Raw genomic sequence first — 18,744 nt, 5'->3', positions numbered from 1 at the left:
CATGGATCACAGCCTAATTTTGTGGTTCTTTGTCAGGAAAAACTTCCACTGAAGACCTGTGGGATTTTTTTTCCCCCCTTATATTTTATGTGCAAAAAGAGCTAGGTCCACAGTGGATTTTCTTGTTTTACATTCAAGGTTCACATATGTACTTGATTACATTTTGACCAGTCATTATTTTCTACTATTATTAAAAGTAATATAATTAGACCAAAGGAAGGTAGTAAAATGTAGTGTAGTAGCAATAAGACCTTTAGAAAAAGTTTTCATCTTTATGTGTGTAAAGAGGGATATGCTGCTGACATGGTAATGGACTCCTATGGAATTCCCCTTTCAAGCTAGTGACAAACCCCACTTTTCTAGGAAGTATAAAATCATACAGAAGAAAGGTTTGGGAACAATTTTTCTTCTCAGAACCCTTTCCAAAAAAGAAAAGGGAACGGAGGAGGCTGCACTACTGGACAGACACCATTGGGTTAAATGCATTTGCTAGAAATACTTAGAAGAACACCAGGAATATTTTGTGTCAATTGAAAAGTGGAAGGTAAGGACTCTTGTCAATTTTTAGGGGAGTGGTATTCTTTGGGAAGCGTTTTTTTAAATGCCTGCAACTCAGTGCAAGAGTTAAAAGATAAAAGGTTTGTTCCTCATCTATATTTTTTTTCTTTAATCCAAAGATTGCTTTCCTGCTAGAGAGGAACAGCATGTAGAGACGAGAGTGAATTTCATTCAAGGCAGGATAGGCAGCCTAGATCTTGTCAGTTTTATGGAGATTTTTAAACAAGAGGCGACTTTGAATACCTTCCACTCATCCCAAGTTTGTCTCCCTAGTGGCTATCCAGCAAAACTGGCTTCAACCAGGAAATTCCCTGCTTCCAAGGTCAACTACAGTTTGTTGTCCCTAAGTCTGTAATCCATATGTAAGCATAATGGCAGCTTGGACTCGACAAGCATTTTGTTTGCTCCCTAAATTTAAGCAGAATTATTTTACCTCCAGGGTTTACATTGTGATGCAACTTTATTAAAAACCCAGCAATGTCAGCCCACCCTTTTCCTTTAAGACACACCTTCCTTAATGCTTCTAAAGTTCATGAACAAGAAGAGATTTTCTGTAGCGAGCAGGTCACTGCCAACACAGTGCAGTGACTTCAAATGTAGGTCCTAGTCCTGAAAAGATATGTGCGTATTCTTAATGTTATTTGCACCGTTGGGAATTCATGCGGACGGGGCAGTGCAGGACTGGGACCTGCCTGGCACACTTGTGCTTCTAGTATAAATGCCTCGAAAGGCCATTTTGACTGCATTTTTTGAAGGGCAATCACACTGAAGTCGTCATAATTTTTTAAGCAATGGAAGGTGTCCACTTCTTTAGCTTATTTTGAAGTACATTTCATATGGAAGAGTTAAATTTCTTCTTCTGATCCCAGTTGTTCTAGACTTCTCAGTAAAAGAGAAACTTGCTCTGTATGATAGGTCTGATTCCCTGCTGCATTTGCTGCGTTTTTCCACCTGTGTCAACTCACTGAGAACAGTGGAACAACTGCAATATAAAGCTGGAATTGCCAGTAGTACACTGGGTACAAAATATTGGCAAAAGCAGAGTTAGTTAACTGAAGCAAGTAGTCTGGAGAAACTTGCTATTTCAATTATAGTAATTTTAGGAGTTATTTTTAGCTTTATTTATCAACCACCACCCCCCTACGCACACAGATCCTTAATATGTTTATTCAGGCTCATAATGTCCTTTAATAATCTGTATCAGCTTGAATATTTAGAAGAGAAATTAGGAAGCAATTCTGTGATTGTGAAACAGTTATTGAAAACTACTATAATTTGGACACATCAAACAAACTACTGATGTATTGTTGGGATACTTGGAAATAAAAATTCTAGGCATAAAGAGATCCATTTATTTTTTTTCTATGGCATATTTAGATATGCTGTGCTAAAGACATTCTGTGCTTTTAAATCATGTATATCTGGATACAAAAAGTACGGTTCTGCCTCTGCTGCTTGCCTTCTCTTGAGTGAGAGCTCTGAAAGAATAACCAAGAGCTGAATTTGGTCGCTTGCGAGTGTGCTCCGTTCTTAGATTGAGTGCCTTAATTTACACAGCTCACCTTTTTTGTCAGTTTATTTATATGATGGAAATGTGTGCATTTTCTTTGTCATGGTGATTTTATTTCTCTTTTCTGCTTGATTTTTAGTGAAGAAAGGTGACAGAGTTTAATGAGTTAATAAAAAGTGGCCTTAATTAGGAAAATTGCCTTCATATTTTTCTGATATTGTGCAAGCAATTTTTAATGACTCTGGTTGCAATTCAGAAACTTGAAGAAAGAACCCTTTTCCTATTTGCAAGGATATCAAGTCCAGTAATTTGCACACAAAGTTAATAAAAAGGGATTTATTATCTCCCTTAACAGGGAATATTTACATAAATATAGCTCAAATACAGTAGGATGTTAGTAAAGATACATATGGAAAATACATATATGCATGCAAGATACACTTTTCATCATTTGTCAGTGCTTTTACAAAGAATTCCCAAAGAACTGAGAATTACGTAGGATCTTTGAGACAACTTTTTTTATACCCTCACAATTGTTCACTAACAGGGAAATTAATTTTACATGTGCCAGACATAAATGTTTCAAATCTGCACTGTTAGCAGAGTTCTTTTCTTAATCTTGTGTGTTGAATTACAGTGCTTCCTTCATTTTGTAGACAGGAGCTCTCCACTGAAATTTGACAGTATGCTCATAATTGTATTGTCAGTTCATATAGCTAACCAGAATTTACACCAGGCAGGAATAGAGGAATGACTGAAAAAACTAAATATCTCCCTAGACTTTGTAGAAAATGCTGAATATGGAATTAGTGGCGAGTAAGAGGGAGGGGAATAAAGGGAAAGAAATTGATCCTCTTAGGTTTAACCTTTTTTTTTTTAATGCAGCAGTCTTTTAAAAGACCTGGAGGGTTTTTGTTTTTGTTTTTGTTTTTTTAACAGAAATGGAAGGACATTGAAGTGCTTACTATGACACTCAGTTTTTAGTTTTCAGAGAGGACTACCTCTCATCTTCATAGTTATTATTTACATTGAGTAGTGTGATGAGGCAGAAATTAAAAATAGAATTAAAATGGTTCTAAAGTAGAGTCATTCACAGAGATTGTGAAGTCTAGCATATTAAATTACAATAATAAAGCTAATTATCAGCTGCTTGCTGAGATATTGAACACTTTTAATTAAAACTAGTTTGTAGGATTCTAGCAATTTTCTTCAAGTATTTCCACCGGTTGTGCAATACACACTACCTTTTACCCATACTTAACAGCCTTCCGGTTTTGTGCTCATTCGTATGCAGCATATTCATATGTGAAGGTAAAAGTCCATTTAAAAAAATGTTAGATTATGTCCTTTTTAAGATTAAAGTATAGGTTAAATCTTTTACAAGGGTTTTTTTTATTCATCCTCTCTCTTGGTTGTTGGCTCAAACCCATCAACTTCAGTGGATGTGAGGGGCTCAGTTCCACTGTGTAGGTCAAGACCCTTCAATACAATTAGAAATGTAGCTGTATCCTAGTTTTGCAGGTAGATGCAACTTCTGACTTAAAAAAAAAAAAAAAGAAAAGAAAAGAAAAGAAAAGAAAAGAAAAGAAAAGAAAAGAAAAGAAAAACAGAATGACACAGCATACATATCACTCCTCCCCTGTTGTTAATGTGCAAATTCTGCTTTCAGATATGTTAAGTGTTGTAGCTGTTTAATTTTACCGTGTTTTTTTCAGGCTGCAGCCTTTTCCTTACCCTTTTTTTTTAAAAAAAAAAACTTCTTTGTATGTCTTGGGTGGCTGAATCTAGGACTCATCTTAGGGTCTTTGCTTCAGTTTAGGTTGTGCAGTGGTTTGGGGCTTTCTGTTTTTTGGTCATTGGTTTGGATTTTTGTTTGCTAAAGCTCTAGTCCATATGCTTAGGAGCCAATGAGATATAAGACCACAAAACCGAGACACGCTCTCACACAAGTGCTCAGTTAGAGCCAGCTGCTCCACTGACCTGTGCAAGCGGTCCCCTTTCCTGCCACGGGGCAGCTTGCGCAAGGAGGGGTTGCAAAATCAGCCTTCACCCCGTGGCTGCTGTGGAGGCAAGGCCGGGTTTTGCCTGCTCGTTTGCTTTATTGCAGTTAACCCAAGCTACCGCCACGGCAGAACGCACGACCCACTCTCATTTTGTATTTTCAAAAGCACCTGCAGAACCCATATCCCTTGTAGAAAGTCCTTCTCGTCCCCCTCCAAACTTTTCGAAAGCTCATATTCTTTTGCTTTAATGCTTCATGTAAAAGTGTATGTGACCCTGGAGGGGTCTACTCAAGACAGTAGTGTTCCTGCAGGGACCTTTCCGCTTACTCAGTGAGCCGCACCTACAAACAAGGCCAGCTCTGAGTTTAGGTGTGCTGGTCTAAGTCCAAAGTAACTCCACAAATGTCAAATGTCAAAACTTTTGATTGCATTTCCATACCATAAGTGAGGTCCCGTTGTGCTTTGTGTGAAGCACATGTTTTGTCCCAGAGAAGTCAGTAACTGCATAGCTAGGGGGAAAAAAAAGAAGAAAAAAGTTAACCTTTGGCATTGGATTAGGTCATTGTGTTGGATTATGTCAATGGCCCTATTCTGCTATGTTCTAATATCCTAAACTCCCACTGTTTTCAGTGGGAGCAGGTTTGTGGAAGGACTGACATGCTTATACATTTGTTTGAATTGATAAAACACTGTATAAATGCTAAGCATTTGTTTTCTTGCCAAGGAGGTTTACTTTTGAATTTGCTTTGTAAAACAAGAGATGAAATAATAAACCAAGACTTGCAAAGAATTAATTTGCTGTATTCTGAAGGATTAGAAAATCTTAACCTTGCATTGACTTCTTCCTCTTTACACCCAGAATCCTAAAAGGTCCCAGATTCACTTCTGGTTGTAATATACAGCAGATTTAAACTGAGTAGCGCTTCAGTGATTCATGGGGCCTATTTCAATATATTCTTAAGACATAGCACAAGTTGTATTGTAGAGTTGCAAGGAGGGAAATTAATCACATGTAATTTTTCTTAGGGCTCAGGATGGCAACCTGGACAAACTCTGAATATTTAAATCCAACCTTTCTGTGTGGGCATGGTCAGTTAGGTTTTTCCTTATTTAAAACAAAATCAACATAGCCTTTCAGGTTTAGTGTATGTTTACTATTAATTAGCTCAGGATCTCAAGATTGCAACATTTAATTCTTCACAAAGCATTATAGTAGCTTCCTCTGCAAGCTGATATCTGAATTGTGAAGAAGAAAACATCCAGGTTTAAGTTCTGTATCTGAAAAGCCTTGAAGAAGTAGTTTTACATATTTTACATATTTTAAAGGAAACTGTATATACTTCAATAGGAGCCAAACTTTGAAGTTATTTGGTGTCCTAAATAGAAGAAAAAGTCTATATTACCTACGTGCTCATCCCTTTCCTGCCATAAATGAGAGCTATATGTATTCAGCATTTGACAGTAAGATTGCTTCAGTCAGCCACCCACCCAGCTCTTGAATTCTAACTTTGGGCTCTGAGGCTTAAAAAAAAAAAGGCCTAAATTACCTTCTAACATAAATAGATACAACTATATTGAAGACAGTGAAGCCATGCACGGTTCTTATGCTAGTGATAACTTCGACCCTGTAGATACAACTTACAATGAAAAACTGCAAAACAGTTTTTTCTTGCCAAAACTGGTGCTTATTTAGGGTCTCATGTCATTCCAATTAAGTACTTTTAGACAAATCCTTGTAAAGAACTATTAATTTACATAACTGATATCAAATAGATACTTTGGTGCAAATCCTGATGTGTGTACATAGGGCTAACTCTTGCTTTCTTTGAAGTCAGTGACAAAGTTTCTAGTGATCCCAGAGCAGAGGGGGAAAGGGAGGCAAAAGCAGGTCATAGTTTCCCATTCAGAAACCTACTGTGCCACACTCAGATTGGTAAATTGTATTTTTAGCACTTAAAGCAAAATTTAGCCCAAAGCATGTTGTGCCTAAGTCTGAGCTGAAAACCCTTTTAACAGTTGTGGAGGCAAAACCAACGCACTGTTGTCGTCGCAGCACTGGGGGCCTATCATGTACTCCTTGCTGGCTTGGGACCTACCTTGAAGTTAGCTGGGATTTCACTGGGATTTGCCAGGAAGCATACAGTAATATAGCATTATGGTAGAATTTTCCTCTGCGGGAGGGGAGGGGTTCTAAACCTTTTAGGATGTTTTCTATAATTTTTTTTTTAATCCAAGTTCTCAGCGCTTGTGGATCTTAATGTGCGTTTAGGAACCATACTTAATTGTTCTAAGTGATCTTGAGGAGGGGAAGAAAGTCTTCCCCTGCAGCCCCATGCCTCACCTTTCCACCGGCTCTGTTTTTCATTTTACATCCCTTGGAAATGGATCAGCTTTGCTGAATGTCCTAAAATCACCTAATTCAAGGATAAACTGTAAAGAAGTCTCTTTGAGAACTGAGGGCATCTCTTTTAGGACAGGCAGTGATCCTTGCACAAAGCAAGCCAGGGAGAATTCCGTTAAAAGATAATAGTAATCTGTACTCCAGTTTACCTCCCCATTTAAGAAATCAGAGGTGTTCGCAAACTGAATTTCATCTGCTGGCAGCAAAAGGCAGGAAGGAGTACTACTTAGAAGTGTGCTGCTTAAGTTGCAGAAATGCTGAGGGTAAGTCTTGTTATACCAAAGGCAGATAAATTTGGGAATACTAAAAGAGAACCTTGGCTTTAAATATCCTCTTCTGCAAAAAAATGACAAACCCTGTGGATTCCCTGAAGCAGAAACACTCTCCTTTGCCACCTCCTCCTCCCCTTGTCCCCTCCATTCTTGCTGAAGCCCTAGGAATAGCAAAAGGGCAGGATGCAACAGGAATAAAGTATCCTTTGTGTATGGGATTCCCTTCTTGTGTATGTTTTCTTGGGATGCTTTCTTTGGTTGGCTGGGGTTCACTGTACTTTGTGGAAAAATGTGTATTAATCAACTGATTAATAGTAGCCAGGTGACCCTCTGAGATGGTAATAGATGCACAGGCATGATTTTTTCTGCCTTTGTGTTCAGTCAGACTTGCAGGAGAAATAAGGGACTATGCTGAGCACTTGTACTGTACCACCTGCCATAAATACGCTGCATTTCCAGTAACTGAACAGGCTGCCATTATAGGAAGGTGCTGGGTTTTCCCTCCTGCAAGAGAAGCTGCATTTCCCACCAACTTCTTTATGAAAAGTGGACCTACTGAAAGCTCTTTAGTCCCATAGGAACTGATGCAAATTGCTGGGTGGTAGGAGGCTTTTTGCATGGCTGCAATCATTTCTGAGAATTATATATAAATGTTAAACAAATTGCTTTGTCTGGGATTAAAGTTTAAGACGAGAATAAAGCAAAACAGAGCATTACTGAATGTTAAGTAGTGCTATGGTTCATGTACAGTAGGCAGGATGTTCTCTGAGAATACAGATCTTTTTAGCAAACTGCAGAGGCAAAATCCTGTTCCCCAGCCTATCTGTCTGCAGTCCTGCACTCTTTTTTTTGCAAGTTTATCATTGACCCGATGAGGAAAGCCTGCTCTTGCAAGGGGGACAGCAGAATATTGGATCTCAGATGTACTGACCACATTCAGAGGCAAGCAAAGAGACCATAAAACTTTTACGATGCATAAATATGACCACTGCTGTTTTGCTTTTCCTCTGCAGTTTGCTGGGTAGCAGGCTGAAGGCTTGAAAGAAATAAATCATGCAAGTTGGGCTGAAAAAATGAAGATAATGTTAGTACCCTTTCTATAGGATCCCAGACCACATCCTCCTCTGCTTCCAACCCTCAAGCAAATTCATCTTCTTTCATCCCAGGAAATGGGGCTGATGGGGGAGGTATCTCAGTTATCAGGAACAGCAAAGGACCAGCTCATCTGCTGGCATGCTGTGAAGTCAGTCGCCCCAGCTAAAGGTGCGACCCAGGATTTCATAGCTGAACAAAGAGTTCATAGCGGTTCCCCCCCCCTCCCCACACGAGGTTGCCTCAGCTGCCCACGCCGTGCTGAGAGACCGGGACCAAGTTGCGCTGGGACTGCCTGCTCCGGTGGGCGTTTATTATCCGAGGCCCTAGCAGCTGGCCACCACGGCCGCTGGAGACCCTGGGCTTGCAGGGCTGTGCTCCAAGCAAAAAGTTGAATGTTATTTCTACCCCACTGAGCCTCCGCCTGCTTCTCCCTGGTGTTTGTGGTCACTGGTAGCTTGCTCCTCAGAACATTATGTGTTGCAACAGCGGGGCTGGAGCTTCCCAGTATTACTTACCAGGCCGTGGAGCCAGCCATCTGGCAGCAAAACAGGAAGGCCTGGGTTCCCTTTCTCTCCTGGGCTTGTTTCGCTATTTTAGGGAGCTCTACTTCTCCCTGCGTAGCAGAAAGCTGGTGCAGGCTGAAGGAAGGACTCGCGGCTGAGCGAGGGGCCAAAGCCTGAAGCTGCTGTTTTGCCCATCTGCTCCTGCTGGAGGTGTATTCATTATTAATGGCGGTAGTGGCGGTTGCTGCTCAGATATGCAGCTCTGCCTGGGTAAATGAGACATTCTTCAGCAAATTGCTTCGTTTTTTGATTGCTGATTGTACACGTGTCACCAAGCTGACTCAAGGTTCATCGATGCATGCTCAGTAAATTAGAAAGAACATAACTATGGATCAACCAAGAGAATGAATTCTGTGCCTACAATGACCCAGGGCCATTTAATTTTCTGCTTAATTTTGTTGCAGTCAGTTTGCATTTTGGGTTATTATGCAGTAGGAAATTAACAATAAATAACAAATTTGGTCCTCCTGTGCTTCTAATGATATTTTTATAAATCTTTGTAATGCTGTTTTTAAAAGGATCAAGGTCTGTGCCAGTCTGATACTCCAGCAAGTATGCGGGGAGGAAATAAAGAGAAAAATACATTATTCTTCCCAGATAATCTTATAGTTAAATAGCAAAGGGTTTTTTTTTTACCCTTCGTCTTCTTTCTCCTTCTCTCTGTGTGCGGGTTTTGTTCTTTTTGTGTGTGTGTATATGTGCATGTTATTTTGCATTAACTTAAGGCTCTTCCTCTCTTCTCAGATAACTTGAGGAAAATGGAAACAGATGAGGCTCAAGATATGTCCCAGGTTTCAGGTGAGGTTCTTAAGGAATACATCTATGAAGAAAATCCTAAATTCCTGCTCATCTTTCTAGCCCAGTGTAATGTTTTTATTGTTATCAATAAAATTGCTTTGGGTCTTTTTTAAAACCAGAGTGGGAATTGAGATATAATTAATGATATCACTTAATATCAAGCCCAGCAGTGCATGGATTTTTTTAAAAGGAACTGGGTAAATAAAGAAGTCAAGGGAATATAGGAGTGTAGAAGTAATTTTGCATTAGACCTGTGGTAGTGTATCCTTGAAGCACACTCAGGTGCACATTTACACTCTTTCTTTTGGGAGCAAAATTCTGATTGTTACAAAATAAATACAGAACAAACAAAGTTCGCAAGATGGGAGGGGGAAAAATACTAATTAAAAGCAAACAAACTTTATTTACCGCATAGGTCTGTTTGACTTTTTCCAAAGCTTTTGGAAAGCTTTACTTTAAACATATAAGCTTTAAACATTTTACTTCAGACATATAAAAATGCTAATTGACAAGCGTTAACTGTTTTTGTCCAGGAAAATAGTATTTGGAAAAAAAGGTTTAAACTATAGAGAAGTTAGGTTTCTAAAATTTGCCCTATCCTAGTATAGATAGGATTCAGCAAAGTATTACAACCTATTGATGCTTCTGTGGGAGGTTTTATTCTTAATTTCACTGGAAAGTGGTTCCTTAGCAAATGGGTAATGCAATTTAGCAAAATAATAACTATTTATTTACACTGTCGTGCTCCAGCAATTGAAAAAGTTAGTATTTTTCCTATTTTTCCCTAATATGCTGACAGCTGCAACGGCTAATGGCTTTCAGTTTTCACTTTTAGTGTTCTGCCTGGAGCACACCAGCCCTGTTCACCAAGGCCTCCTTCCGGCACACAGGCTGGGCGTATGGCTCGCTTTTAAGAGACAGCTCTCAGGTAGTGTAGGTTCAAGACCTAGACGCCAACTGTAAGAGATCATGAAGGTCCTGGTATAGTGTGGGTGGCTAGGTCATGGGTTTTTCCAGAAATACATGGACATAATTCCTTTGTTTTTTCTTTTTTTTTTTTCTGCTGCTCTCCTTTATAAAGATGTTGAGGAGTTTCCTCAAAATTTGGCACTGAGAACTTTTTGTGTCATCTGAAAATTGAAAATCAAAGACATTGTCTGTTTGAAAGAACAATATAATAATCCTTCATTCTAACAGAAGATTTTCAGCTACCTTTAGTATAGAGAAGTCATTCCAGTGAGCACTGTGCAGGCATGTTGCACTCCCCTCCCCACTTAACATTTTTAAAATTATACCTGGGTATACTTAACATTGTTGTTTTGTTGAAAGCTGAAACAGTTTATAAATGAAATATAACATGTCCTACACATGCTGTGTTTGGAGCATGTCCTCCTCTAGCAGAAAAAGCAGTGGGGTTTTAATCCCGCCACTCTTTATGGGGACGAAACGCTGGGGATCTGCTCAAAGCATTGAAACACACAGTGACTCAAGTCCAGTTGTTCTGCGTGCTGCAGAGCTCCTTGCATGAGCTCCTGGGGCAGCAGCCCCGACCTCCTCTTCCTGTGTGGCAGCGCCTATTCCCCTGTATATCCACACCTAACCTTTGTGAGTTTTTTTTTACAATGGCATTAATCTGAATTCCACACCTGCTGCCTCTCAGGAGGGTGTTACTTATTACTTTTTTTTAATGTGAGGAGTAGTAGTGTGGAAAATGTTGTCTTGAGTCAAGGAGTGGATTAGAAGGTCATACTCTTTACTACTTTTATGGTCTGCCTCTCCCCTTGAGAGGGAAGATTTGCAAAAAACTTTGCTATTGTGAATGTGTGTGCATGTATATATACATTGTATATATATATTTATGTATGTATATTTTATATATATACACACACACACTTTTTTGTAGCTCTGTTTTTCAGGATTGGAATCACTGTAGTGCTTTACCTATGCCCTTCGGCATTTGTGGCAAATCATACTGATGAAAATAATACTCTTTTGTGGTAAGGGGAGTCTCTTTTAAAAGAATCAGAGTAAGAGGAATTTTACCTCTGACAAAAGAGGTAGGCCTACACAGGCACATTACAGCAAACATTCTGCACTGACTCTTCCTATTCTATCCTGCGACTGAGCTGCTGATCATTTAATCTGGGGCTTTCTCTGAGCGGAGTTTGTGAGTTTATTGGATTTGGGAAAAAAGTAGCCAAAGAGCTTGCAAATTTATTTTCACTTTTGATCTGAGTTGTGTGTGAACTCAGCCTTCTGGAAACAGGAGCTGGTCAGATTAGGCTCCGTAGATATTGGCTCTTCATAAGCTCTTGCTAGAGCTTACAGGTAAAGTGTCTGAAGGTACAGGGGTGTTGCCTACCTCTTTCTCATAAAGCTGGCAAATTTCAGAAAGGAGTTTTCCCCCTTCTCCTCCTGGGCTTCTGGATGCTGCTGGGATGCTTCCTTGCATGACGAGAGGGCCCTGCTATCTATTGGGAACCAGTTTGGCAGTGTTCAGTTTCTGGATTGTGGAGTTGTCACGTTAGCTGAAAAACACCTTTACTCATTTCTCCTGCACTGTGGCTAATGCGCATCAGAGGTAGCTTACTATCCGAGCTAATGGATTTAGCTGACTTGGTTCACCAGCATGTGTGATTTTTATTTTTTTTAATTTGTTAGGCAGGGATGGGGGGTTGTTTGTTTGTTCCTTACCAGAAATAAAATAGGTCTCTAGAAAGAGTCCTCTCAGCTCAGAAGCAGCGTTTTGCAGCCACTTGGGTTAGGCAGCTGTAGCTGACTCAAGGTGCGACAGGGGCAAGCTGGGCCACCCAAGCATAAAGCTAGTGTGAGCAAGCCTGGCCCCATGTGCCCACAGACATTCCCACTTCTGGGAAGCAAGGCCTTGCTCGCTCCTAAAGGAACTGAAATACCGTGTGACCAGCTCAGAGTTCACACTTTTTTTTTTCTTTCTCCTGAAAGCGATATTTCATGAGGCAAGCAGTTGCAGTTCTGAAATGAGGAGAGAGCTGACATACATTTAACCAAATGGTATCCGGCACCCATACAAGAGAATCAGAAAACACAGATAATATCTCACTTAACAAGCAGTATTTTTCCTGCCCTTTTTTTTTTTTTTTTCTCAGTTCTAGGGCCTAACACTTAAGGAAGGTGAAAAAATGGTACAAATGTTTCCACATCTAACATAAAAAGATCCCCCTAGCACCTACCAGGCTGTGCTGCTCTGTGCAAAAGCAGGGAGAAGAGTTTTGCATTTGCCGTTCTTGCTAGATTCTGGGAAGGTGTAAATGAGTGTATCCTGGGCTGCTTTATACCACCTGAGAGTCTGGCTCCTGTCCTGGAGTGACTCTCTTCTTGCTTGCTTGAGGTCTGAGATTGCACTAGTGAAAATGGGACATGAACTGAGTTCTGACTTCAAGCCAGAAAATCTCTATATTGTTTTTCTTGCATAACTTCTTCAGTCGCTCTAGGGTTTCCACTCAAAACAATCCTCAGGCATTAGATACACCCAACATTAGTTTGTAAAAGGATAGTGATTGAAATTTCCGTAAGAAATCCTGTTCTTTGTTTTTAACAGTAGTAGTGTTAGCAACACCACTCTGGCATGAACTGAAGAGCTCTCAAAACTGAAGAAACTTTGGATGCATGAAACCTTATAGGACTGGGCACTTGGTTCCCTTTCCTCATGCCTATGCTAAATTACTAGAGCACAGGTGAGGAAACTGAAGTATGGGGAAGCTGAGGATCCTACCAGGCACTACTGGTAGGTTAGGCCTGTCTGTGACAATTTTCATATAGAAATGGCAGTGTTTGGAAATCTGAGACCATGTTTCAGAGCTTCAGTATGAATTGGGGGAATGTATCATATAGCCTGCACTTGAGAATACCAGCATATATGGCTTAACCAAGGGCAAGCCATGAATCAGTGGCAGCACCAGAAACAGAACTTTGATACCCCAAAAGTCTTCTGCCTTCCCTCTAAAGCTCCTGTGCCTTTTTTATTTGATATGTCAGATGGCTCTTTATAAAAACAAAACCCCCAAAATCCAGAGGTTAGATTGCACTGATTATGCTTCACTTATTTTTGAGCAAAAAATGTAAAATGGGAATGCAATAAATCTATAGTACTTTGCTCTGTTATGTGACATTTTAACAGTTTGCCCCAGTATTTGCCACTAGCTTTTTTTCAGCTGCATCCCTTCAACCAGTTATTATTCTGGACATGCCTGCTGGAAATTAAATGGGAAACTTTTCCCACCGTCTCCCCCTTACCATTTCTAAATTCATTGGCAAAAGTGTGTTAGTGAGATTGCATATCTGTAAGATTACCATTCAGTAGTGAGCTTATTGTAGTATAACAATTTAGATGTAGTTAAGGCATGAAATATGAATATCATGCTCTGAATCTAAGACACAGGGCTCCACAAATATGTCTATTTTAAATCCACTATTTTTACCCTGTCTTTTTGCATGCAGGGATTTCTCTATCATGTGCAACATGAAGAAATCAAGTGATGTGAGATGAGTCATTAAAGCCAAGTTTACTAAGTAAAGTTTTCTTAACTGCAGTCTCCTTCAAAGAAAGAAGAGCCACCAGGTCTCCAACTTCTGCAGCTCTGCCCCACCGAGTCTGTGGAGCTACTCTGATTCATGCCATCTGGGCAAATGGCTCTTAATTTAACAAGTAGAAGATCCATATCTGTTTAGTAAACTAAACAGTTCACTATAAACTGCCAAAGTACTGACCTACTAAAATGTTTCTGTTCCCAAAGACTGCTTTGAATTATCTTCAAAGCATCCTACTTATCCTACTTATTGTGGGATGATTAACTACGAGTTAATAGAGTTTTGATTTTGTTTGCTTTTCGTTATCTTATACCTCTGATATTATCTGTTTATGTTGGTTTGTAACCGTTAAAGCGCTCAGCTTTTTAGGGTAACTGTTCTCTTGAATCTAAACTAAGTCAGAGCCTAAGAACTTGCATTTGTGTAACTGGAAGCACATCTTGAACCCTGGAACTTGCAGGTGGCTGTTAATTACTATTACTTTTTAACCAATTTTCTAAAGCTAGATGTACTGTCAAGAAAGCTGATTCTGATCACACTGCCCCTTGCCCTCAGATTAAACTACTGGTTTTGGGGGTTTTTTTTTGAAAAGGCTGAAATAGTTCAACCAGTCTCTCATCACCCCTGCTTCCTGTCCATGAGATATAGCTCAGCTTGGCAGCCTGGGACTTGCATCAGAAAAGTTGTTGGCAGTTCTTTAAGTTTCTTAAATCCCATAAGGTAGCGAAGAAAACTACAGGAATAACTCTTAAAAAAAAAAAAAAAAAAGCTGAACAGTGAATGGCAAGAACTGTTTTAATGAGCTTACTTCCTGCTTTTACCTTCCTCTACTGTAAAATTCATAGTCCTTCTTTTTCCTTTATGCAGTCCATCTTTACTGTTGCACACACATCCAGTGGCTGTGATTTTGTTGGTTTAAGAATATGCCACAGACGATGGAGCTGGGGGCTGGGGAATAATCCACCCCTCTGCCAGTGCGGGACTGTTTGTTAGTTATCCTCGAGCCTTCCGGCCCTGCAGTTTTAGATGATTCATCTGACTCTGCTCCCACCACTCCCTTTTGGAGATTATTCTGCAGTCTGATAGATGCATCATTAAGAAATGCAGTCCACATTCCCCCACTTTCATTCCTTTAAACCTAGATTTGTGCACTTAAACAGTGCAAACGAACTACTTTGCTCCACATTTATCCTACTTCAAGTATTTGGAGCTGATCTTTGCAAGAAGATTACGGACATTAGAGGCAGTTAAGGATCTAATAGATAAAAAGTTATTTTGTTTTCAAGGACATACAAGTATATTTTTTAATGCTTGTGGGAATTTGAGTTCTCTATGCTGTTGTGCTGTGAGGGAGACAGCAAGGATTATCCCTGTGTAAAAGGGTTTTGGTCGCATGCTCTATTCCTTGCTCCTCAGCGCATGGGGAAAATATTGCGTGACAGGGCAGCCTTGCTCTTTGGCTGAGGAAGGAACCACGACTGGGGCCTGTGCAGCTACTGTAGGTGAGAGCAGTCCTGAGTTTGCCAGGCCTTTGGAAGAGAGTGGGATGATGTGAAAGGTGACTTAAACCTACCTGTCATTTCCTGTATGTCTGCATTTCTAGCCATGACCGGTGCAGATCAGAAAGCATGATGCTTTCTGATCCAGGAGGTTGGGAGGAAACTATTTTTTTGTTTGTAAGTTAACACTAGAACAAATCCATAACTGCCATCACCAGACTGCTATCACTCAAGTAAGCTATGTTGGTTTTAATTTTTCCTTTTCTGAGAACTGATTTCACAATGAATTAATGCTTGTGTGTCAATGAGGGAATGCTCATTAGAAAAAAACACTGATTTGCTAGGCCTTTATGCTATAAAATGCCTGCCCCTGATGGAGTTCTGATTGCTACAGGATGACTAATAGGTTGTATCAGTGTAAGTTGGTAAAAACTCCATTTTGGAGACAGGTCTTATGTCAATATTACCGAGTTCAGATCCTGCTCTGGGCCTATTGTCTTCTTTGCTATTAATTCAAAGAACAGCCTTTTAGTAATAGTAGGGGAAACTAATCTCTTAGATAATTCTTTTGGTAGTTCTGTCCAAGCTATGTTTTTGTTCCCAATGTGTGAAGGCATTTTAAAAGAAACTTTGGAAGACAGGGTGGGTCCTGTGGGTAGGACATGTATGCTGTGACTGATGGCTAAACCAAGAAACCTTGCTGTTTCTGGAAGTGCAATACTTAGCAAGAGTCTTCTTTTCCTAAATGTGTTGCATTTGGCACTAAAAGAGTTCCATTATGCTTACAACACACAACAGCACCACACTGGTTTCTTCTGCAGAACTTGTGTACACAAGCTGCTGGGGTTTGTTTCCTCTTTGCATATAAGAGATCGTAAAACCTTGGAAGTCGTGTTTTGACTGACCTGTGTTAATTACATGTTTTAGGAAGTCCCAGGAACTGTAGGCACTTGATTGTCATTAGGCACAAGAATCAGCCAAAGTTTGATCTGTGGATTTTAGGGAAGCCTGCTGAAGATAAAAAAAAAAATTTTTGGAGTAGTTCTGTTAGAGCCCCAGAATATTTGTGAGTTAGAGTTTATTATGTCACTGAAGCAAAAATGGACTTGCTTTCAAGAAGCATTCATAGAAGAAAGAAGAGTTTTTACAAAAGATAGCCATCTGATACCCTTGTAATCTCTCGGTATACATTGACTGAACTGGATCTTCCAAGCATAGCAGCTAAAAAAGTATTTGTATACGTTACAAATATCTAAAAGGTTAAGGCTGATAATGTATGCCAGCTTCAGTAAATGTGGAAGAGACACTGGCCATGCATTCTTTTCACAAATACAATTCCCCCTCTATTCCAGAGAAGCTTTTTTTGCAGAAAGACAGCAGGTTTTGGTCCTGTGTAAGTCATGAGTTTAATAGTGTTGTTAACTGACCTTTTTTTTCTCTAAGTTTTATTTAGTTTATGGTTCTGCTTGTACAATTATTTGAAAATGAGGCTATGACTGATGACTGACTGATGCTGCTTTCTTCACTACTAGGAAAGGAAAGTCCTCCGATTAGTGATGTCCCAGATGATGCAGATGAACCTATGCCTGTACCAGAGGACCTTTCAACTAGTACTGGAGGACAGCAGAACTCTAAGAATGAAAGAGTCTTGGGTAAGATGACTAGTCCACTCTGATAAGAAATATTAGTACTGTATAACCTTAAACAAAGTACTACATAGCAAGCTGGTGTACAGGCAGGTCCTGTGCCTTTTCATCTGGTTAGGCACAGGATTACTCAAGTGTTCAGCACTTTTTGTGCAACCTTCTCTTTTGGAAAGGCATTTTGAAGGATAGTGAGCCTTTTCTTCCCCGAAGAAGTTAGAAAGATCCTACTATTTATCTTATTTCTAAAGCATAACTGATTGCATGAAATTCCCCCCCCCCCCAGGCAGATGGTTTTCACTCTACATAGAAAATGGAATGAAATATTACCTTAACTCAGATTTGATAAAAAGTCAGTAAACTGTTGGGTATTTTTGTTGTTATTTTTGCTATTTATTCAAATGTTATCTTGAATGTTACCTGTTCAGATTTCTCCCAAAATGTCATATTAGAACATGCATGTTATTCACATTTTTTAGATTACAATATCTGTTCTTCATTTACCCTTTTTTTAACTGGAAGAATTTCAAAAAAACACTTAAACTTTGTTTTCCTGGGTAAGTGTCCACAATTGATCAAGTCTGTTGGCTTAAAACAAAGTATTGTTCAGAGATGATTCTGCAAAATCCTGTTTCTTCTTTGGAATTCCAGAATCCACACCAAGAACTAGCTATGCTGCTGGCTATTGCATGTATTAGCTCACATATAACCCACTAAAGAAAAACTAGACGATGTTACTGATGGGCATGATGTTTGTTTACTAGCAAAAAAAAAAAAAAAAAAGTATAATGACTCCCAGAATGCTGTGATTACTGCCTTATATGATAAAAATATAGCAGGAGAGGAAAAGGGAGTGAATATCTTTGTTTATCTGCAAATTAAAGTGTTACTCCTCACTTTTATATTCCTATAGTATGAACAAGGGCTGGGGTAGAAGAGTGTCTACAGTTAAGACTGCAAGTTACTTGAAATGGTTATAGCCTAGGGAAGTCCAGTAAAGGACAGGAGGTGGAAAAGAAGGTACAAAAAGTGAAATAACCAAATCAGGGTAATATAGCACAGTGACGTCAACATTAGGAATGGAACGTACTTCCAACCCCCAGTGCTAACTAGGAGAAAATACAGTATCTTATGCACCTTCACTTTATTTACCATTTGATCCCGTTACCAAAAAGAGAAGTGTAAAGTTCAGCTCCTACATGCATAGTTACATACCTGATGAAAAACCTTAATGTTTAAAAGTGCTTTTTAATAATCTGATCGCTTACGCAGTGCTTTGCTTCTCAATACCAAGTTTCTTTGGCCAAAATCTTCCCTTTATTGCTTGTCTACCAACTCTGCAAAATGAGTTACACCTCTTTTCTCCCGCAATAGCTAAACTCTACAAAATATTCAACCCTTAATTTAAAACAATCCCATGTTTGAAATCAAATAAACACATTTTGCATTGAATTCATTTCCCTTCACAAATATCATACAGAACAAGCAATGATGAGATTTACATTTGCTGATGATGTAATGATTCTCCCAATAGTTCAATTATATATTAATATGCAGTAAATAGATATTAAAGGTTATTGTAATAAATGACAGAGAAAATATTATCCTTGGCATTCTAAATACAATAAGTTCCATGAGTCCTCATTAGTTTTTCTTTGTGCACCCAGCAATAAAACAGATTTTCCTTGTCCTGACTTCAGCATCTTTTTCTACAGCCGCTCTCTCAAGCCATGGCTGTTTGGTTTAGAAGGGTCACATTGTTGTAGTGAGACATTTACCACAGACAACAGAAACAAAGACAATTCATTATGTTTCACTTCATGGATGATCTTAACT

At 39.3% G+C, this 18,744-nt stretch overlaps 1 protein-coding gene across 6 annotated transcripts in view; it reads left to right on the top strand.

The window, feature by feature from the left end:
* The window catches only part of IKZF1 (IKAROS family zinc finger 1), a 73,585-nt gene that overhangs the window by 3,586 nt on the left and 51,255 nt on the right, over nucleotides 1-18,744 (top strand). For 4 of the 6 annotated variants that reach the window (XM_067291178.1, XM_067291177.1, XM_067291176.1 and 1 more), the window contains exons 1-2: nucleotides 9,038-9,200; nucleotides 16,798-16,917. In XM_067291178.1, the coding sequence (XP_067147279.1) occupies nucleotides 9,161-9,200; nucleotides 16,798-16,917 (160 nt within the window). In that variant the 5' untranslated portion in view covers nucleotides 9,038-9,160. Of the gene's footprint in view, nucleotides 1-9,037; nucleotides 9,201-16,797; nucleotides 16,918-18,744 lie in introns of those variants that run through there. The other 2 variants (XM_067291174.1, XM_067291179.1) reach the window with 1 other exon arrangement.

Source organism: Apteryx mantelli, chromosome 2, assembly GCF_036417845.1.
Source record: "Apteryx mantelli isolate bAptMan1 chromosome 2, bAptMan1.hap1, whole genome shotgun sequence".
Lineage (NCBI taxonomy): Eukaryota > Metazoa > Chordata > Aves > Apterygiformes > Apterygidae > Apteryx > Apteryx mantelli.
This window is presented reverse-complemented; position numbering and strand designations above follow the sequence as displayed.